This window comes from Anoplopoma fimbria, chromosome 8 (assembly GCF_027596085.1).
Source record: "Anoplopoma fimbria isolate UVic2021 breed Golden Eagle Sablefish chromosome 8, Afim_UVic_2022, whole genome shotgun sequence".
In the NCBI taxonomy this organism is placed as follows: domain Eukaryota; kingdom Metazoa; phylum Chordata; class Actinopteri; order Perciformes; family Anoplopomatidae; genus Anoplopoma; species Anoplopoma fimbria.
Window position 1 is genome coordinate 4433915 of NC_072456.1, and position 23615 is coordinate 4457529.

Consider the following 23615-nt stretch of genomic DNA (forward strand, 5'->3'; position numbering starts at 1 on the left):
AAACCAACTTGCTAATTAATTTTCGCGTAGCACCTGCAGATAAAGAAAACAAAAAAGAATCACTCCCGGGGAGGGGGGCGGGGGCAAGCATGGGCTCGTTGGCATTTTTCAACAGTCACGGTGGTGAGATGAGAGTCCAGATATATTATATACTGCGACTAGGACTCACTCATCTATCATCTGGAGGTCTGATTTGATTCGGAGCGCTGCGGCTTTCCCGGCGGTACGCCAGGGAGATATTAAAATCCCAGGTAGGCATCCAGGAGGGGAACTTTGAAAGCAGAGATGAAAGATGGCGAATTTGCCTGTTGAATTACAAAACCGGGATCGATTTAGAATGTTTCCATAAATGTCTCCACAATCTCATCAGGCTTGATTCAATGTCACGGTGAATCAGATGAGAATCTAGATTCCACCACTGGGGGAAAGAAGCTATTAATACCAACAGCTGTCCATGCGTCCACCTTGGAATACTGTGAAGTAAAGCACAGAAAAACATGGAGGGACATCTTTTTCCTTGCCTTTCACATCAGGGAAAGTAATCATCTGTAGATGTTTGTCTGTTTACACAGGATAACAACATCCACTGGTTTTTTTCAAGATACACTGCAACAAAGGCGGCACAATTTTTTTTTATATGACTAACCTGGAGTCTAAAATAGAAATGTGGGCAAGGTTTATCATCTCAAATTGTATTTCGTGGAAATATCTTTCCTACCGCCATCTGTGTCTTGTCTGATACGTGTCCAAATTACATCTGAGACCATCACAGGCCGTCTACCCGAACCTAATAACACCAGTAACTCAGCTGCTCATGAAATTTGAGGGATGTTCAAAGATACAAGCTCACAGAATGGTCGGCAATCTAAGCGACTCGGTTCAGAGGGACAGACAACAAAGAGTCTACAGCCATGCTAGCAGCTTGGTGAGGCTGTACTTGGGCACAGTGCAGCTTAATGGGCTTAATGCTAACATCAGCATGTCAACATGTTTACACAGCCGGTACAAACAATGCTGATATGTAGCAGAATAAACATATTTTACATTTTTAGCTTGTTAGCCTACTAACATTTGCCTAATTGCACTGAACACAAAGTGCAGCTGTGTGTGTGTTTTTCATCTTGTAGGTATTTGATCATAAACTAAATACTTGGCCAAACTGAAATGTTGATCAGACGATGGCCTAAGGTTTCCAAATATCAGTGCCAAATGCCAATCCATCCAATAATTGTTGAGCAGTTTTTTCTTAAAACCACAAATATAAACCCATGGTGGTGCTAAAGGAAAATTCAGGGGCTCACCAGAATCCTTATGATTCATCCTCTGGGAACCATGAATGCCTTTACCAAATGTCATAGCAATCCATGCAATAGATGTTGACACTGTTACTTGAAACCACAAATCTTAACCCCCTGATTAGAGGAAAAATCAGGGGATCACCAGAGACAATATGATTAATTCTTTGGGAACCATGAATACATTTACCAAATGTAATGGCAATTCATCCAAAAATTGTTGAGCAGTTTCACTTGAAACCAAAAATGTAAAACCAATAGTGGTGCTACTGGAAAATTCTCTAGAAACATTGTGATGCATCCTGTCCGGTTTTGTCTGTGTTTTCATCTTACAACTTTGACCCTTTACAGTGTGTTTTCACTTCATGAAAGTTGATCATAATATTTTGGTCGCCTGAAATTGTCTTTTTCAGCTTTCAGTTTTGCCAAGCTCCACCCTCTCCAAACCAAATTTCAAGATGCAATAAGAAAAGAAATTGCATATCCACCATTGACACACAGAAATACTGTAGGACATACATTAGACATTACATTACATTAGAGTCATTTAGCAGACGCTTTTATCCAAAGCGACTTACAGTCAGTAGTATATTACATATCATTCACCCATTCACACACTGATGACAGGCTACCATGCAAGGTGCCACCATCAGACTCTAACTAACATTCATGCAACATCCAGTCCACACCGATGGCAAGCCTTCAGGAGCAACTTGGGGTTAAGTGTCTTGCCCAAGGACACATCGACTGCTGAAGCCGGGTATCGAACCACCGATCCTCTGATTGGAGAACTACCTTGCTCTCCACTACGCCACAGCCGCCCACATAAAATGCGCCATAAAAAGAGAAACATCGCTGATTGGTGTATAAAGTTTGCAAGATTTAACAAGCAGTTTTATGACTCACCACAATTAGACAAACAAGATGTGTCCGGTCATTTGCAGTGTGTGCTCTATTTTTAAAGTGATCATCAAAGGGGATGGCACAAACTGGGGCACACAGAGCCTGCCAAGAAGTCATTTAATATGCCCAGTGCATCTCATGTTTGCAAACGGACGGGGCTTTGGACAGTGAGAGCTGCTGCTAATTTACAGAGATCACACAGCAGGCAACTCTGGGTAGCGAGTGACATAGTGACACCTGCCATGTCAGGTGTCCAGGGGCCTCCGTCTCCCAGTGACGGACTTGTGGCTGTAAGACTTTGGTTTGGCTGGTCGTATTTTCAAGTGATTGCATGACTTTAAATACATGCTTTTAAAGCAGATTCAAAATGAATAAGCAGATATTTCACATAAGGACCTGGACCTGCCTGGCCCACTTTAGTGAAGTATTTAAGCAGCTTTTCAATTGCATTCAATGTAGCAATTTTGCTTTTAAATAGGTAATAATTGCAGATAAATCAGACTAATGCAGTCATTGTCTGTTTTTTTTTTACGGTGGTCTTGAGGGTCAAAACTAAATATTTCCCAAAGCCCAATGACGTTTCACAAGACCAGAAGATGATTTCAGAATGTAAACGTGTCGTTATGTTTTCTCTTTTGTTGTTGTGTTTTTTATTGAAATGTCGTTATGTTTTGTGAAAATGTTGTGTTTTTTTAAATGTTTTCGTGAAATATTGTGTTTAGTGAAACGTAGGGTTTTGTTAAATGTCGCTTTGTTTTGTTAATTGCGTTTTGTGAAATTTTGTGAAATGTTGCTGTTATGTGAAATGTGTTTTGTGGGATATTTTTGTGAAACAGGTTTTTTTGTGAATTTACTTTTTTGTGAAATATCTTTTTGTGAAATGTCGTGTTTTTTGCGAAAGTCTCAGTGTTATGTGAAACTGTCTTTCTGTTTTGCGAAGGGTTGTTGTGTTTTGTGAAATGTGGCTGTGTTTTCTGAGCTGTCATGTTTAGTGAAATGTGTTTTGTGAAATGTTTTTTTGAAATGCCATCGTGTTTCCTGACATCCTGTTGTGTTTTGTGAAATGTCATTCAGATTTGTCTCTCAGTGCCACCGTAGATCTTTTTTTTAATTCAAGTTCAAAATCATACCTTCCTTCTCCACAATTAAGCCCAACTGATCAAATGCCAAAGATTAAAATTGTACATATACGATGCAGTTTATCAATTACAATCTTATTTTCAAGATTCTAACTCACTTATATTCACCTTTCCTGGTGGATGAAACACACGTTGACTTGTGAACAATGTGCAGCTATATAACTTTTTATTTTTAATTAACTCATTAAAACTTAACTTTAAAGGGCACTTTATGTTCTTCACAGACATAGACGATGTGTTGACCTGACACTGGAATGCAACAGTAATCCCATCACGTTGCTTTATTTACGTCACAAGTGCTGCTAATAATACACGTGAAGTACAGGGGAGAGGAGCGCAATTCAGTTCAGAAGAAAACAGCTCAGAAACTGTTCGTAAGTGTTAGCTAGCTGTTGATAGCTGGTGTTTCTTCAGGGTAAAACTGCAGAGCAGCCTGAAGAGATCTTTTTCTTACAGACACTCAACTTGAACCAAGTTACCTACCAGCCATAGTCACCAGGACGTGTAGCTGATTTAATCTGTTTGTCCCATCATCCCAAATCATAATTTAATTAAATGCACACTACATGTAAAGTCATTGGCCCGGCAAGAAACATACGAAAAAAAAGGGAAGACATTAAACAGGCCCTATTATGCTATTTTCCGGGTGCATATTTTTATCTCAAGTTACAGTTACAACATGTTTACATGCGTTAATGCTCATAATCCGCCTTTCCTGGCAAAGTCTGCTCTGATTGGTCAGCTAGCCCGCTCTGTTGTGATTGGTCAACATTTCACATTTGAAAAAACTCTTCCTCCACAGCTTCAGCTCCGTCTCTCTCCTTTGTTGTTTGAGGGCCAAACTAGCCTGAAGGAGTTTTATGTCACTTCCGTAACATTGTGACCTCATAAAGTTACGTAAGTGAAGGAGAGAATTCAATGGAGCTGTTTCAGGCAGCTCAGGAGCTTCTGAGGGGGAGGGTAACTCCTTTTAGGCGTGGACTTCAGGTTTTACATTCTACGGACCTTTTACATGTAAAAAATATATATCACACACTAAAGAATAGGGAAAAAGTGGAAAAGCATAATAGGGCCACTTTAACACAATTTCCGACTGCTCCACTAAGAAGGCAAGTCGAACAAAGGCCCTCCTTCAGTGCATAAAGTAAGCTGTGCAAACGGCACTAACATGCAATTTATTTATTTATGACATGGTCACAACTTTCACCATTCTAATTCCTCACACATTTTAATCCAAACTCCGTGGGGAATGTGTAAACAAAATTCAAAGAGCTATTTTCTTCACCTTTGCTGTCCTCCTCTTGGCACACATGTGTGACCGCAGGGCAACAGAGTGGCAGCCTATGGTTACTGATAATGAACCAACAGGAGTGTGAGGCCTGCTAGTACAGGTATTGTTTCATTAGAATGACTCTCACAGTTTGAGTGTTTGTATCTTTTAGTCTTTAGCTGGCCATGTTTGTTGTCCTGGCTGGAACTCAGCTCCTGCTTTAATCAATGCTAGGCTATGCTTACACTGTAGCTCTAGGCAGTGACGTTATTGTTTGTAACAAAGACAATCTATGGCTTATTCTCGTACATTAGGCCTCTCACTAGTTTTAACAGACGGCATCACATCACCCCAGTCCTGGCTTCTCTCCATTGGCTCCCTGTTCGTTTTAGAATTGGTTTTAAGATTTTACTGATCACTTTTAAAGCACGTATAGTCTGGCCCCAGAATATATTAGAGAAATGTTGACCCCCCTTATGAGCCAGCTAGCAGCCTTAGATCCTCAGGTGTGGCCCTTCTGGCTGTTCCAAAGTCGAGGCTAAAAACAGAATCACTAATGTCACTTCTGAAAACCCAATTTTACAGACTGGCTTTTATGTGATGTCGTTGCTTTAATGTTTTATTTTATTATTGGTTTTACTAAATTATTTTACTATATTATTTGACATGTACTTTATTTATTTGTTAGTTCATTTCTATCGTGTCGACTGGTTTTATTGGTTAAATATTGTACTGTTTTTTGTGGGTTTGGGCCTCATTGTTGAGTTTTATTCCCCTGCTTTTTCTGCTTTCTGTCAAAGCACTTTTTAAACTCAGTTTTTAAAGGTGCTATATAAATAAAGTTATTATTATTATTATTATAACATTTATACACGTAGTTTCGTTCTGTATCGCCCAGATCTAGAACTCTGGTTCAAGCTATGGACGGCTACCTTACCCATTTCTGATTAAACAACATCCAGACGTTGGTGACGACAAGAGAATATCATCGCTGATACTCTTTTGTGAAACAGTGTCAAACAATTTTCTCGCCCTAGTTGAAATATTTCAACTTGCACAAATACGCAGGATTGAATTCCGACATATTTGCATCATTTGTGCAATTCTGTGCGATATTTTGCTTCTTGTTTGGTGTGAACACACGATAAAGGACATATACTTTCCATTTCAGTATTTGACCTGCATCGATGTCCAAAGTAGACAGTGTATTTGTGCTGTTTTCTTTACATATTTACTCTCATATCTTCTTACTTTCCCATTCCCCCTCCACCTGCTGTTTATTCATCTGCCCTCCATGTCCCTTTGTTTCCTTTCCCTTTTCCTTCCCCTTCTCCTATCCATATCTAATTTCTTCCCTCTCTCTTTTATCCTTCTATTCTTGTTTTTTTCTCATCCCTTCCTCGCTCTGTCCTCCTCAGGATCCAGGTTCATTTTGCTGCAGGGGAGCCAGCTGGACGCCTCCGACTGGCTGAACCCGGCACAGATCTTGTTGTACTACCAGCAGAATGCCAGCGGGCCCTGGGTCGGCGAGTTGTGCGGAAGACGCCTCCTGGACCCATGCGAGCACCAGTGTGACCCGGAGACAGGTGAGCCGAGGACACGACATAAACAAGCACCAGTTCTGTCTTGTACCTGGGATGGTTACCTTGGAAACCTTATTGATTTTGAGTGAGTTAAACAGGGTTTTGCCTCTCTGGCTTGACTAGCTTCCGTCATCAAATCCACGGAGAATACAGTGAAGTTACAGTTGGTGAAATGTTTAATGACTTTTTTATGCTTGCAACTTAACCAGTAAACATCTTAACCTATTTAGTTTGTCATAGAGATATTTATTATGGTGGTTTAGGGTAAACATTTTTCTACAACAGTTATTTAAACTCTATTAAACCTCAATGGGAAATAAAATCTAACTTTAAAGATGCTCTTAAGATGCTAAACAAGAATCAGGTTATTTGAGCATGAACAAAATGTTACATTTTGTAGGACCATAGTCAGCACAACATATACACCCTGTAATTCTTCAGACTTGAACTGGCTGTCAGACGAATAGCACTGGCCAATAACTCGAATTGTGGTAAAAACCTAGAAGGTGTTGGACTGGTAGGGCCTCTATGACCCAAACTTTTTTCTTCCCATTTTTCCCCATTTCATCGCCGTGTGCACATGCACTATAATAGATTATTTTGTTGCATCCAAAGAGCCACTTCTTGTTTACTCTTGGCATGCAGGCATTTTTCCATTGGCTTCACACAGCTTCAGGCACGGCTTCCTGAAAAGCCTGGGTTTGAGAGCGCAAACATTTGTTGGTTTAAATCTGTGAAAAAAAAAAAAAAAAAAAAGCCAAATGTTATTTGCAGTGACGAATAAGCAAGAAGCAAAGCGCCTCATGGGATCAAGATTAAAAAGTGAATGAAAGTCAAAGTATAAGAGAAAGATGTCATAGCCGTCCATAGGCAGGTCGCAGTGGGGGACTTTTTACAGTGAGAACATACAGTAACTTTGAAAAAGGTTTTTAAATAAATATGTATCAAAGTTTGACCCCATTGTAGGTCAACAAAATAAAGTGACCAATGTGGCCTTCTAATGTGTTGGCACTTGTACAGCATTATGCATTAAGTTTGTTATGTCAGCCATGGTAAACTACAAGTCCATTGGAGAGCACAGACCTCCACCAAGCTTTTCATAAGTTAGAAAGAATGCCTGTGTCCGCCCCACAATTGGTATCCGCTCCAAAATGTACTGTGTTCTTCTTCTGCCCACGAGACAACATTCCACCATTTGATGGAAATCAGGGCAGTAGTTTTTTTTTTTCCATAATCCTGCTGACAAACAGATCAAACCAAACCAACAAAGTGAACCAAACAGACGACTTCCATTATGTTTCTTATAACTTTTTCCTGGTAGTTTAAGTCCTGGGGCTACTTTTCAAGGAAGTAGAAGGTTCTTTTAGTCTGACGTTGTCTGCGTTTCCATGGCGGCCCAAAGACTTCTGAATGTAAAGCAAGTTAGTCCGCTGAAGAGTTCAAAAACGAGGACATGGGACGAAGGATGCTGGTGGCTGCAGGCTAAAACACTCTGCTGCCTGCAGTGTCTAAATAACATCTTGGGTTTTTTCACACTGTGACAACATTTACTGCTGCCTGTTAGATGTAATGAATGAAATGCAGAGGAGAGCTGTGCTCTGAGCAGTAAATCATCTGCTGCGTGTTTGGTTTATATTTATTTGTGTTTCAGAACGTAACCGCTGTGAAAAAGAGGAAATAACTAATAAGTATTCAGAAGATAACTTTAACAGCATCGCTGCCCCTTCTCGTTTTTTAAAATGAGTAAGAAAGTGAGGACAAAACCTTACTCTCCCTTTGTCTTAAATGGTCCTAAATCGATACCAGAGTACTTACTTGGTATATGAATGAAGCGGTGCATGAGTTGAAGCAGCGTGGATCATCCCTGCAAACTCCACCCTGAAAGTTCTTGTACTCGACACAGAGGGTGCATTCCGGGTCTTGAGTCCCAGACCCAGAAAACGTGCAGCGTTATCCACTGGCTGTGGCTTTAATTGTTTACAGGTGTGACCATGACCATGCTCCACGGCACTGCAGCGGCTGAAAATGGAAAAATAGATTGTCTGGAGCACACTACCTGACTTTCCCCACGGGAGTTGTCCACGGAGCTGATCAATTAGTTTTCATGTCTCCGCTGTCAACTTAATTTGTACTGCGGGGTCTGGCAGGAAGTATAAACCTTCTAGTTTAAACTGGATGCATTTTTCTGAGCAAAATGTAAAAGGAAAAATCGTAATCGTAAAAGATGAATTAATTTTAGCAGATAAACTGTCTTGGTTTGTCTCGAGCTACTGGAGCGGGAAAATATTTGGAGGTTTTCTAAAGGTCAAGAAGTAATTCGCAAAAAAGTGATCTCCCTCTCGGAGCTCCTTCTTCTAGTTTGTAATTGCGGCCCAATTGTTTTTGCCTGAACAGATGAAATAAAATTTGAATCAATCAGATTGTTTACTCAAGGGGCAACAGTCAAGTACATTTAAAAGCCCAAAGAGGTCCCAGCAACAGTTTCAGTGACAGGAAAAACATTAATACTTCATACTTAACAGAAAAAGCAAACATAAAAAAACACAGAAGAAAATAAAATAGCACTTGTGATGGACGTTACTGGTAATTATGTCGGCAGCACAACCACAGTCAAGGCATCCAAATTATAGTTTAATCACATTTCAACTCATAAAAGCCTCCATTTATTTTGATGGAAACATCTGGTGGATTATCACAGCAAAATAAAATGTAATTATGTATTTTACTGCGACAAACTAAAAATGTGTAAAATAGCCTTAAGCTCGGCTCCAGTGTATGCTCTGTATCTCCCAACCCTTGCACATCAGACATGGTTCTTCCAGCACCAGCTGACACCCAACTCAGACTGCAAGCTGCTGTTACGCGACTGTGAGGTTACAGTTTGGTAAAAAGAGAGTGAGAAACAGGACAGATGCAATGTTAAAGTGGCCCTATTATGCTTTTCCACTTTTTCCCTCTTCTTCAGTGTGTTATATATATTTTTGTACATGTAAAAGGTCTGTAGAGTGTAAAACCTGAAGTCCATGCCTAAAAGGAGTTACCCTCCCCCTCAGACACACTGCTCCTGAGCTGCCTGAAACGTTAACATTATGAGGTCACAATGTTACGGAAGTCACGTAAAACTCTCCGGCTAGTTTGGCCCTCAAACAACAGAAGAGAGAGACGGAGCTGAAGATCTGGAGGAAGAGTTTTTTGAAATGTGAAACATTGACCAATCACAACAGAGCAGTTTAGCTGACCAATCAGAGCAGACTTTGCTTTCTTGAGGGAGGAGCAAGCGCTACAACGGAGCGTTTCAAAGAGAGGGTGAGAAGAGGTGCTGCAGGACAGAATGATAAGAAAAACAAGGCGGATTATGAGCATTAACGCATGTAAACATGTTGTAACTGTAGCTTGAGATAAAAATATGCACCCGGAAAATAGCATAATAGGGCCTGTTTAAATCAATTCGAGCCAAACCCCTTCTTGATTTAGTTTCACCGATTAATTGTGGCATATGCCATACTTGTTTATAAAAAAAGTTTATACCGAATCAGATCCAATATTGGATAAATTGGAGTTTACAGACTGCATCGTGGTTCATTTCCTCTGCTCTTGCTGCGTCCTGTTTGAGCTGAGACATGGTAATGTGCTAAGGCACCAGATGAAAACCTCATGACTGTAACAGCAGGGCCACAATTTGTATTTGTAATTTAAAAAGGGATATTTAGAAGTGGGGTTGTATGAGGTACTTCTCCATAGTCATTGTATTACATACAGTAGATGGAGTTTGGAAAACAGACAGGAGTATCAGGACGAGAGCAAAGCGTTGACAATGTGAAGGGGGCAGCAGCAAAATGTATCCAAGACATCTTAAATGAATATCAGTGTAAGTGTACGCTATATTTGGAATATTTTTACCGCTTTACCTTGAAGTCGGACAGCCCTTTCTGGCGGGGAACTGAAGCTGCTTTATATCTATATATATGCTCTTTTCATAGACACCAGACTCATCGGAGAGAAACGTTCATTTTACCACGCAGAACACAAGAGTCCCTACTGTACCTCCACCTCGATTGGTTAGTTTGTGTTATTGTGTGAATTTGATGTTTTAAATGTTAGTTCGGTTTCACCAAAGCTGGTACTACTGTCTGTTTCTCCAAACTAGTGGCAGGTCATCTTTCATCTACTGTAGTTAACACACTATGGATGGGTACCTCAAACAATCCCACTGTAAATACGCCAAACCCTTTTAAAGAGTTAATTTAGATTCACGCACAGTTGTCTGCTTTTTTAAATGTTCAAAGAAACATTTTGGTCTTTCTCATCCTTTGTGTGAGCTTTCCGTTGATATTTCTAACATTGATGTTATAGAACCCTTTTTTGAGCATACATATCAAAAATCTTATTTCACCCTGCATATAGGCCTAGTTAGTGTTGTTGTCAAGTTCTTAGGTGTTTTTCAACTCTTGCCCAACTTGAAATGGCCTGGTACATGAACCTCAAAAGTACAACTCTTTCCGACACAGCTCAATTTTTATTTTTTCCTTATTTGTTTCTTGTTGATGAGTGGTTGGTCTATCAGGTTGAAAACCTTCAAAACACAAAAAGCATAAGTTATCCAAACATGCAAATAAATTTTAAACAATTTTCAGTACCAAGGCTTACAACAGGTGGAATTTCTGAAACAATCCCAACTAATGACTAAGAGACTGTTGAATGCAAACAGTATGCAGCATTGGTGTTTTTAAGGAAAGCGCATTAACAATGTGATGTAATGGACCTTAACAGTCTAGCTGGATGAGTGATGGGTTGGAGGGATGGATGTACTGTAAGCCTGATGGCGTGCCTGAAATGATTGATGGAAGTTGAGGAAAAGCAACATGTCAATAACTTTTGATCGATGCGTCATTGCACACATTTTTCTTTGCGACCTTAAACAAGGGAAAAATGAAAAAGTGCAGAGCAGGAAGTAAATCCATCTTAGCACCATATTGTTGTACTCTTGCATGTTATCTTTACTGAACTCTGAGACCACGTGACGCACAACTGCTTACAATTTATATCTTGTTACAAAATAACTTATAAGGCTGTCAGCTGAATACCTAAACCAGAGACTAAATGCAGCTGTGGTTTGAGAGCAGTGGCTTGACGGGCAGCCTCTAGCTGATAAATGTTACTACTCAAATCTAATCCTTAAGTATATGATTTATCATGTAATTTGATTGAGTTGTTATTGGAGAATGTATGTCTGTATTATGAAGTGAATACCAACACACAAGACACAAAAATCCCAAAACTATGTAGAATATTTCATGAGCTTTAATGTGCAGAAAATACATAGATTGGTTTAACAGACAAAAACTCTTAAGTTGCACTTTCCCATTTAATTCAACCACAGATTTCACGGTGCATCTCCCAGGAGCAAAATAAAACGTAATCTTAAACTTAATCCTCACCCATCCATCCGTCTATGGGCTGACAATTTGAAGCATTGATTTTCTGCATTTAGGCCATCACCATCTTGTTTTTTTTGCAGCCAGTGAACTGAAGAGTCCATACTTGGAGTGTAGAGGAGTGCCGTGGGACGCCGTATACGATAGCAACCTGTTTATCACTGTGTAGCCCTGGCCTAAAGCATACCCTGCTTTATGGTCTATGTGACTCTAATTGGACCATGATTTACTAAATGAACATCATGCTGTATTGAAGAAGACTTGAAACTAGAGATTGAGACCACAAACTCATGTTTACAATGTTTACTGAGGGAATAAATCAAGAGAGAAGTAGAGTCATTTTCTCTATAGATTACGATCGTACTCAATCATTTTCTCCCCCAGGAGTCGCTGATGGCCAGTAGAAAGAATACAGGTTAGAGTCACTCCAGCATTGACTTCACTTTTTAGAACTAGAGGTTGCCGCCTGGTTCAAGAGTGGCGGCATGATAGTTCCCCGTAAATACAGTCCAAATATCAGGATGGCCCCTTGGTTGCTGGCTGTCAGTTTAGGAAGTGCTTTATTTGAAATGCAATATTTTATGATCAGATGCACAATTTAAACAAACATAAATAAACATCAATATCGCAATATATATACTGCGATTAAAAGTAAAATAACTGTGCAGGGCAAAATTTTGACTACTACTACTACTACTACTACTACTACTGTGTTAATCTGTTGCTTTGCTGCCTTCCATCCCCCTCACTTACAATCAGTACAGAACAGAAGAGAGTTACGTATTTTTATAAATGATACAGAGATTTTGTAATGGTTTATTTCAACCAATTATCTTTTTTTTTTAAATATTGCAATGGCCCCTTTGCTTCTCAGGCCCAGCCTCCTCCGATACACACACATGGAATTATGTGCATGTGCAGCTTCTATACACACTGCTTTATTCAGGCTACGCAGCACATTCAAAGTCCAAACGATGAGAACAGCATGCTGATAAAACGGAATTGCAGAACACTGTGTTGTTTAACAAGCTCTTTATCTCTCTCTCCGCCAGTGAATGCATTTTGATCTTCCCCGAATCTACCATGCAGAAAGCTGGAGCCTGTAAAACAGAATAATATAACGTAGCTCATTGTTTTAACAAGTCCTTTAAAAGTCCTTATCTCCGCAAGTTAATCTTCAACCCCTCCCCCGTTTCTTATCGTTCAAAAGATATTAAAACGTTCATTTCAATGATCTCCTGTCATACATAAGTTCTTACGTTTTTCTTTTTTTTTTTCTCAGTACGCCGCCTAATATGACATGTCCTCTTTCCCTGCGGAGGCGTTGACAGCCTCGCCACCAAAAAGCTGGCTTCTCACTTATAAAAATAGCTTTGGCTTGATTAAGACAGAAAAAAAGAAGCTGCACAGTGCATGACTGAGGCTAACCAAAAAACAAAACTTCAACCATGTTTCTTTATGAGAAATGCCTTAATTTTCCTCTCATCAGATAAGCCTTAAATAAGTATCAGCAACTTAATAATCATTTTTTTTCCTCCATAATTTCTTTACTGATTCTAGGATTCAAGTATCAGAAAGTATTCATACTTAAAAAAATAATAATTGCAATCCCTAATTGAAAAAAAACTGTCCAGACGAGATCATTTTAGTGTGACTTGGTTTCTTGGAAAGTCTCCGCCGCTGCATCACTCAAACTTTTAAGTGCAGGGAGAAATCTCCCATTTAAAGAGGAGGAAGTGTCTTCCTTGTTTTGCATCCATTATTCAGCAGCCCGACGCTCCCCCCCCCCCACCCCCGGGCAACACAGAGTGAGCTCCGAGACCTTTAAATGAATCTAAAAGCCAGCCCGGTGTGTCTCACGCCTGCCTTTCTTGGAATCATTTCTGAGAATCCCCCACGCACCTAAATCCAAAGTTTGCCACTGCTATTTAAAGAAAAAAATATGTATGGGCCGAGCCGGACTGGCAAGGCGAGGCTTCCGTAATTGTGTTGTATTTTTCACATGATGCATTCGTAACGGAACTGTTCTGCATAAGTGCACTTATATGTTTATCTGTGTGTGTGCGTCTCATTGTGAGAGTGAGTGTGGGCTGCAGGGGGTTGCAATGGTGCTATAGATAGCTTAAATCAAAGCCTCATTTCTGCAGGAAGAGATACTGCTGAAAGCGGAAATGTGCTGCAACAATGTCTATGAAAGACATTAAACAAGATGCTGGATGATTTAACCTTAGACTGTATATAAGAAGTGGATGTCGTCATTGTGACGTCACCCATTGGTTTGGGAACTACCGTTATGAAGCCTAGAGTTTGTCGATTTTTCATGGATCACAACTGTCACCATCTTGGTTTTTTTGCAACCGATGAACGAAAGTTACCATATTTAGAATACGGAGTAGTGACGTAGAGACCCCGTATAAGATTTTGGTAGCAACATAGACCTGTCAATCCCAGTAACACCGCCCTAAAGCATACCCTGCTTTATGGTCTGTTTGACTCTAAATTGACCATTATGTACTAAATCAACATCTTGCTGTATTGAAGAAGACTTGAAACTAGAAATTGAGACCATAAACTCATGTTTACAATGTTTACTGAGTGAATAAATCAAGAGAGAAGTAGAGTCATTTTCACATAGACTTCTATACAACCAGAGTAGTCGCCCCCTGCTGGTCAGTAGAGATAATGCAGGTTTAACGACTCTTCCCCATTGGCTTCACTCGTTGGAACCGGAGGCCGCCTCTTGGTTTCGACTCACTAACCGTTCCTGCTGAGCCCTAAACGTGCGCTTTTGGGGGGGGGGTGTGATGTTTCCCAGGCTGGTTTCGCTCCGGAGTGCGTGTTTGGACTGTAAAACACAAAAGGACATGTTGTGCCCACGGAGACATATGTTCCCACATCATAACACACACGTAATGGATCAGTGTGCAGATAACTGCCTGATGGGCTCAGTCATTTTTCCACAACAGTTTATAAAGCAAAAAGCATTCCTCCAGCACATTCGTTCCTACCCACGCAACAGATCAAGGGTTTCCAGCTATTTAAGGGCAATCTGTACATTTTATCGGAGTCTGGTCGCACTAAGAACATTTCTGTTCCGTGTGTGTGTGTCTGTGTGTCATAAGGTGACAACTAGCCGGGTGGGGACGTGATGAAAATGAAGTGTGCGGCTCCGGAACTGGCTCAGCACAGACATATTTAGCAATTAGGGGATGTAACACCTCGCGAGTGTAGAACAAGTTTGAGCTTGAGTGCCGTGACCTCAAAGCGCGATGAAACGGCAATTAAAAGCAAGGCGAGGCGTTGAGCTTTGTTCAGCTGGCTTTGCAACAAATCTAAATGAAATGCTAACATCTCACTGCTTTTTTTTTTTTGTCTCTGGACACAATTTAAACTGTCAGTCAAATTGTGAAATTGCCTACCCAGTGTCAAACCATTCGGCTCTCTCGCTGCACATTTAACAAAGCAGCAAAGTAGAAATGATGTTAAGAGAGGGGGCGGGTTTCAGCTCCCACACCGCACATCATTCAGGTGATGTTTCAGGGAAAACTATTTACATACATTTTTGCATGAGGTCGTAAGGGCAGAGCGTTTGATTGAATGAGGTAGCTAAGCAACTGTATGAGCCTTTTGAACTCAACTTCATTCAACGGCGGCACCGGATTCACTTGGGGGGGGGGGGTAGCAGAATGAAGCTGGTCTCTTAAGAAATGTTAAAACTTTAAACTTACTCAAAAAAACGACAGTTACCAATATAAGCCACTATGTTCTTAACAGACAGAATAAAATCCAACACCAATGAAAATAAACTTTATGGAACAGCTTACCTGGTTGGAAGTTAAAGAAGGTTTTTTTAAGCAGTGCAGCCAAACACTAGGCCAAATTGACAGTATAGACCTTTTTACATTACATTACATTACAGTCATTTAGCAGAGCTTTTATCCAAAGTGACTTACTCAGTAGTATATTACATATCATTTACATATCATTACATTCACACACTGATGACAGGCTACCATGCAAGGTGCCACCATCAGACTCTAACTAACATTCATGCAACATCCAGTCCACACCGATGGCAAGCCCCCCAGGGGAGCAACTTGGGGTTAAGTGTTTGCCCAAGGACACCACTGCCGAAAAACCGGGTAGAACCACCAACCCTCTGATTGGAGAACACCTTGCTCTCCATAGACCAGCCGCATAATGCTACTATTTAATATTCACTGTTTATATAGCCAATGTCTTTATACTACTGTGGGCAGCGGAGAAAGAGAGCAATCTGACGTACAGTTACTTGATATGAAGCCTTCAGTACAAAATCTAGGTCAGTGTTGATGACTATTTTACGTAAACAAAGTTATTTCCTTTGCTGTGACATTTTACTCATTTAGCGGCTAGCTAGTTAGCTAGCTAGCTTGCTAATTCTACCACGCTTTCATGCACCACATAAACTGCTGGCCTTGGTCCACGTTACTTTAACATTTAGCCAGACTTTACTGTTTTTACATTTAGATATTTACATTAATCAGCGATTTTTGGGGGTCCGAAGAGTACGTTTTTAGAAAGATCCCAGGAATTTGGTAATTAAAAATGTACTGTTCACTTAAACAAAAATATTAAAAACACAGCTCTCTGGTGGACAAGCTTTGCTATGGCATGGTTTCTAAATGACCTCAACCTTCAAAACAATTTATTCTTATTTAGCAGGCCACTTCTGTTCTGATACTGATCACTGTGCCTGCCTCTATGCTGAAACAAGACAGGTCGTCTGATTTCATGGCCAGTTTCTGTCCGGTGATGTTTTGTAAGTTAAACTTAATTTAATACATCCTTAAAGTAAAGCCAACACTGCATGCAAAGGTACTTGTTTGTGGCTGAGTCATATATAATTACTAGTTATGATCCTCTGGCAAAACTGTTGGCTTGATTTAAAACCTGATTATCTTTGTTTCCACGTTTCTTTACCCGTCACTCTTTGTTGCTTCGTTGTCCTACCGTTATTTTGGGTGAGCACAATGTTCTCATTACGCATCGACATTAAGACCAAAACTATGACAAAAGAAACCAAAGTTGTAATAAGCATCCATTTTCTTCTAATGCAGATCCAATGAGACCAGTGTTGAGACCGCAGGTTGTTACAGCACCACTAAAGCCTAGACTTTCAAGTTGCAATGTGTAACATTCTGCGATCATTTTTATTTAAATCTTCAAAGATATCAACCAGCATTTTCATCAGAATGGGAAGAGGTTAAATAGACTTCTAAGTATTGTGTTGCAGTTATTAACTGAAATGAGCATGCTAAACAGCTAACCCCCGCCCGGCCTGTCTTGTAATACCACTTGTACCTGGAGAGGCGATAGTGAGCCACTGTAGCTTTTGGTCTGCCCTGAGACCTACATGAGAGGACCAAGAGGTAGAGCTGCCCTGAGGATTAGTCAATGACATTGAGGGCAAAGTGTTTGTTGGACGGACCTTCAGTTAGCAGTTCCAATTGAACCAGCCTTTGCTCGCTCTGCCCCTAGTGGGTGTGGTCTATTGGCAGCGGGTGAGTACGAGATTATAGGACTATAGGCCACGCCCCACTTCAGAAGATCACCGTGTCATTTTGACCTGCTTTTGGTCTAATTTTGTGTTTTTCTTGCCCTGCTGTTTGCTAATAGTTTGCTTTTAAATTGAATGGACCTGCAGTTGTAGAACTAAAAATGCTGACCAGTTTCTTTGAGTCACGTGGCTGGACATTACACAGTGCACTTTGATACAATCTGGAAGGTAGCCTTGTACCTATTTGACTTTGACATACCACTACAAGATGTTGTTGCAGCTGCTGGCCAAACTGAAAAACTAAATGAATTTGACAACGTACCTTTTTTTCCCCCTTCGTCATCCCCCTTCACTGACTAAGCACCTCAACTAATTGAAGCACTCAAATTGCTTTGTGTTCAGTGAAAATATTTGGATATTTGTAAAGCTTCTACAGTGGGGCATATAGACCTTGAGCAGCCAGGCACTTATTGTTCATCTCTCCTTTTGTCTTTGTATTGAGTAGGATGATCTTTTTTTTTCTTAGTTTCACTTGACCCAGTCAGCCGACATAAACTGAACTCAAGGAGCACACAAACTCCATTTGAGTATAGTGTGCTATCAAATATAAACGGCCTTGAAAAACCACAAACTGCCTTAGTCAATTATTTTTTTTTCCCATTCAAGCACCACGAGAGGGGCAATCAGCGAGTATGATTTCCTTTAGCCTGGCAGGTACTGACAGCTGACCTTTATCCGTTAACAGCGGTGTGTAAGCCCAGGGCCAGTGCCCTTCACTGGCCTCCGATTGAGCATGAGCGAAGCATGTTGTACACGTTACACCCTGAGTAACCCTCTAAAGCAAAGGCGAGGCCCCATCACTCATACTGAGCACAGTCAAGGCCGGCGTTTCCCCCGGGTGCAGACAGCGGAACAAAAAGCTGATGCTTCACCTTTCTTTGCTAAAAGGCTTCACTCAACAGGAGGACGCCAATATAGAGCATGCACCCAATCAACATCCCTCCCCCAATCCGTTGTTCCAGACACATTGAGGTGTTGGACCATGTGGCTCCAAGTTTCTACATTTTTCTTTTCCATATCAATGAGCAATAAGTAGATCAATCTTTGAAATATTCACCCTGTCTTCATATCAAGCGATCCTACTTGGGGTCCTGAACCAGGGGTTTACCAAACCCATTTAGATCAGTGCCTCCATTTGTAAGCAGTTACTGTTGAGCAGTGTTGCATGTGATCCTATCAGTAATTGCCCCAGAATGTTGCTTCAGGCCTGAGCGCTAAGTGGATTTTTGGGGAAAGCGCAGTCCCCAGACAAGCTTTGCTTTGGTAAATAATGACCAGTGCCAAGTGTCTATTCATTAGACTAATCACTGATCTAATCCCTTCCCTTTTAGGTAGGGGATGTCTTTCATTCAATGGGACCAGTCAGATAACTGTGAAAAACTGAACCTATTAAAAGTAGACATTGGGAGTAAGGATTCAAAGTTAATTTCAGTATTTACTCTTTGGCTGTCTGGCAGTCTTCTCCGTTGTGCAATTAGGCTAAACGAAGTAAAAGAATAAAGAAAGTTACCGAGGTACCCAAAGAAGTCAAACAAGTGGTTTGAGGTGTGAAGTGAGAATCATTCAGGTTTTTTTGTGATTTACTGTTACAGGTAAATCAACTGTCGCTCCTTCCAAAGTCAGAGCATCAGTGTTCTTTCTCACTCCCAAGATAACAAGAAAACAGATTTTTTTTTTCAGGATATGCTAGTTGGCCACAAGCAATAAGAAAACGAGCAGCAGCTTCTGTGCACGACAGCTCAGACAGACTGATTACCAAAACTTGCCAGGAAAGCCCACACTCTTCTTTCTGCTCCCGGGTCAGTACATCGGTGGAGTCACACAACTCAAGATAACTGCAAATGTGCATTCATGTTCTAAGACTTCTTTTTAATCTAAGGGGTCATTTTCCAGGGCTGTGTGTCTTTTTTCCCCCTTTGATTGCATTCACACTGTCTCTAAATGTGGCCTCAAGTTGGAAAAGGCAACTACACAATATAATTCATCACGTTTGCTTCGGGACAATACTAAGGCGCTTGGGGGAAAGTTGGTCCAATCTTCGTGACAACATTCTTATCAGTCAGGCATTTTCCTTCCTTGATTTAGTTTTGCGGAGATAAAGATCTGTTTGTGCAACACAGCAATTGATACATTTAAGAAAGCGATCTAAAGAAAAAATAAATTCTGAAGAACTAAAAATTTAAATAGAGGTTTGACAATGTGGCTTCTCTCAAAGCCGCCGCAACTGGCGAGCTAACCAGCTGTAGCTAGAAACTGTTAGCTAGTTGAACATGCCAGTGCTAATCGGCCCCAACAGCCCAACATAATAGCTGGCTTGCTAGCTGACCTAGGCCAAGTGAATTATAAAACAAAGTTGGACTAAATAAGGACTTTTCATTCAGTTAATTTTGTTTAAGGTATTGAAAGTGTATTGATGCATATGAACCCCGTACTGTGGATTGAACCAAATTGCAAGCATTTATTGGTTTAGGAGCTTTTTGGTTTAAGGTTCAAGACATTACTAAATAGGCTCAAGTTATTGTCAGGCTTTTGATGGTTTATGTTCAGAAAACCTGCCATACAGCATTAGGACCACCCAGCACAACATATAATAGATAAAAAAAAAACCTCATACATTGAGGTTTCCATGTCACAACAGTGTGACAGTGAGCCAGTGTTTTCACACATTGTGTTTGTTATCAAACCTGTCAGGATACCATCCATTGGCATGATGCACAGTAGGGAGCTTCACTGGCTTTCATGAGTTGCCATTGGCCGTTAACTGACAGCAGCAGCTCCTTTCAAAACGCTCCTGGTGGAAAACTTTGTCGGCTTTTTGCTGCAAAAATATTGCTTTAACAGAAATATGGCTCAAATAGCCGAAAAAAACCTGACGACTACTTCTTTAACGATAAGAGATGATTAAGTGTTTCCAAACTGCTTGAAGAAGATAATCTTTTGGATGGCTCTTATGGAGTAGAATTAAAGGAGAGGAGCAAAGGGAATTCTCCATTGAATTAAAAAAAAAAAAGGCTTGACTATAATGAACACATGATTGAATCACTGCCTTTCTGTTCGCAGGAGAATGCCTTTGCCTCGACGGCTACATGAAGGACCCGGTCCACAAGCACCTCTGCATCCGCAGCGAGTGGGGGCCCAATCAGGGGTAAGTTATGATAATCACCTCATGACGGTTTATGATTGTTCATTATCAGGTAGAGGAAATGTTGGGAGAGTCATTTACGACCAGGGGATCCTCCCTAGACATCAAAAAAGGCCATTCATTGGATTGGACAGATGCAGCCAAACAAACGGTGATGACGCCAATTAATACTCTGAATGGGACATAATCATTTGCTTAATCATAAAATAAATTAAAAAAGGTCAGACAGGAGTATACATTCCCGAAGAATTAATAAAATAGCATTACAAAAATGTCTCTTATATCACAAACCACACTGACAAAAAGAAATGTAGTGAAACATGTTTACCTCATGGTAATAAATACAACCTCTTTGAATGTCAAATGATGGATGGTCGTCATTCTTCTGTCTGCAAGACAGAGATCCTCATGATTGGTCCTGAAAAGCCAATATTCTTTGGCCTGTATCTTCAAATATATGCCACACATATATGAGAAATATGGGTGTCTTTTTTTGTCTCTGACTTAAATTTGAAAAACAAATAAAATATTTCATTAGTTTTTTCTTTCTTTTTATCCACAACAGGTCAATAGCGGAAATTAATTTTTTTTGCTTCTTTTGGGGATCTGGAGACCATCTTGCCTTTAATACTTCATGTCTCGACTCTTCTAACTACCTCATGTCATTTACGACTGAAAGTAGTTCTAAATGCAGCAGCGAGGCATTTTACTGGTACCAAGGAGAGACCAAATCTCCTTTGTACTGGGTCTCCCTTAGTGTGTACCAGTCAAATACATTCAAATTGTTTTAAGATTCTTTCATTTGTTTTTCGAACCATTTCATTGACTGGCAACATGGTCTCCTCAGTCCCTATTCTACGCTCAGGCCCCTCTGATTCTTTTAATTTCAAAGTTTAATAACATTTGACTTAATTTGAATTGAGTAAAAAGGTGCTTTAAATCAATTAACAAACCTGCTTACCTAACCTCCCTGCCTGGCTGACCGTACTACAGTGTTGGGATGTTACAAGAACCAATACTTCGGTACAAAGTCCATGCCAAAATTCTGAAAACTGTGACTGTACTCATTTTTATACAGTACCATAGATACTATTAGGGATCGAGACTAACGATCCTGTTGTCAAGGTGATGATAGAAAATGTGTTTGGGACAGGGGTGACACGCTATTTCCCCCTGATATTGCTACATTGTTTGCAACAAGTCCTTGTTAAAATCAGCTGCAGGAGGGCTAGTTAACGTTAGCTCTTAGCTGTGGGATTTTCTAAGCATCACAGTCCTGCAAGGAGCTAACAGCTAACATAACCAAGAGATGCGCTCAGGCCTTATTCAGTGAAAAGAAGTATTGGTCGAGGTCAATTCTAACGTTAACATAAAGTGTTCAAATATACATTTTGGGTAGAAAACTTAAATTCAGTTGTTTGAATAGGTTTCCTGAGCAATGTAAAAGAGACAAAAGAAAGGGAATTATGACAGAATTTGACTTTATTTATTTTTATTAAAGGGAAAGGTCAAAACTGAAGCTGCAGAGGCTGAGATATTTTAACTATTTGCATGGGTCAGTCTCCAAAAATCTGAGATCCTATAATTTCAACAATGCAACCGACAGCATTGCATTTAATTTCCCGTCAAATTCACAATCCCACTTTGTAACGCAGATTTGTTATGAATTGAATGTCTCCAAGCTAAACAAAAGATCTGGCATTACTGTGACATCATCAGCGGTAGTTTCTCGCTGATTTGACAAAACTCTGTCAGAGCCACAGCTTGATTGTCATAAACTGAGAGGAACTGGACTCGCCATGAAGAGTAATTCCATCTTTCCGTCTAAAATTGGAGTGCCTCTAAACCAAAAAACACTGAAGTCATCAACCTAAAAAGACAGCAATAAATCTCCTTTAGGTTGATGGTGAGTCAGTAAAGTTGTGGGTGCTTTATCACACTTTTTGGTCTGCTCATGTCTTTGGGTGCAAGGTCACTTTTTCTATATTACAATAATGATTCCAAGTGATGACTTGATGTTGCTTGGCATTGAAAAATGCTGTTTCAGACCCCGTCCCAGGAAGCCATATAAACGCTTAATTGGGTTCACATCTGCTTGTTAAAAAGTCCTTGACATTTGGCTAACACCACAGACATAGTGCCAACCGCTGGGTGACCACTCAGGGTATATGTGTGTAGGGGGGGGTACGGTTCAGGAAAGTACTGCTCACGTCAAAGAAAACAGTCTCGAGCTATAGGACAGTTCCCTCTGTGACCCCACGTATGAAGATTATAATTGAATTCCTTTTTTTAATTAGTTGAAATTAGTCAACCTTGTACTTCCTGTTTTGACCAGAGTTAGGCTATACTGTGAAAAGACACTCATTTATCAACTGAGATGGAGAGAGTATGTCATATTATTGTTACCATGGCATCCATTACTTTTAAAATGTTATGACTTAGTTATTGATATAGTATTGTTCTCATTAGTTATTGGTCAGCAATATTATTTTATATGATAAGGCAAGTGTCAAATGTCACTCAAAAATACACGTACCAACTATGAAGGTATTTAAAATGAAGCAATGAGATGCAAAGCAACCACAAAAAGACACAAATTGACCAAAAAGAGACACAAAAAATCAACAAAGAGACATGCACACAAAAAGACACAAAACGACTAAAAAGAGACACGAAGCAACTACAAACAGAAACAAAACGACCACAAAGAGATACAAAAAAAACACAAAGCAACAAAAAGGAGGCAAATGATTACATTACATTACATTACAGTCATTTAGCAGACGCTTTTATCCAAAGCGACTTACAGTCAGTAGTATATTACATATCATTCACCCATTCACACACTGATGACAGGCTACCATGCAAGGTGCCACCATCAGACTCTAACTAACATTCATGCAACATCCAGTCCACACCGATGGCAAGCCTTCAGGAGCAACTTGGGGTTAAGTGTCTTGCCCAAGGACACATCGACTGCCGAAGCCGGGTATCGAACCACCGACCCTCTGATTGGAGAACTACCTTGCTCTCCACTACGCCACAGCCGCCCCGCGGTCACAAAGGTTGTGCTTTGCTCTTGTGTAGTAAAGATGGAGGGGCCTTTTGCATGTCTTAGCTCAGGGGTCCATTGTCTCATAATCAGCTTATGCCTGAAGAGAGAACAAAAAACAGACCAATAAAAAAAACAACATGAACACATTCAGAAAACATAATAAAGCTAGTAGATATATCTGTCAATCCTATGCA

At 40.3% G+C, this 23615-nt stretch overlaps 1 protein-coding gene across 1 annotated transcript in view; it reads left to right on the forward strand.

Moving 5' to 3' along the window:
- Positions 1-23615, forward strand: part of astn1 (astrotactin 1) — a 407842-nt gene that overhangs the window by 116987 nt on the left and 267240 nt on the right. Inside the window, exons 8-9 of the mRNA XM_054603250.1 lie at positions 6026-6193; positions 20285-20369. Of these exons, the coding sequence (XP_054459225.1) occupies positions 6026-6193; positions 20285-20369 (253 nt within the window). The remainder of the gene's footprint in view (positions 1-6025; positions 6194-20284; positions 20370-23615) is intronic.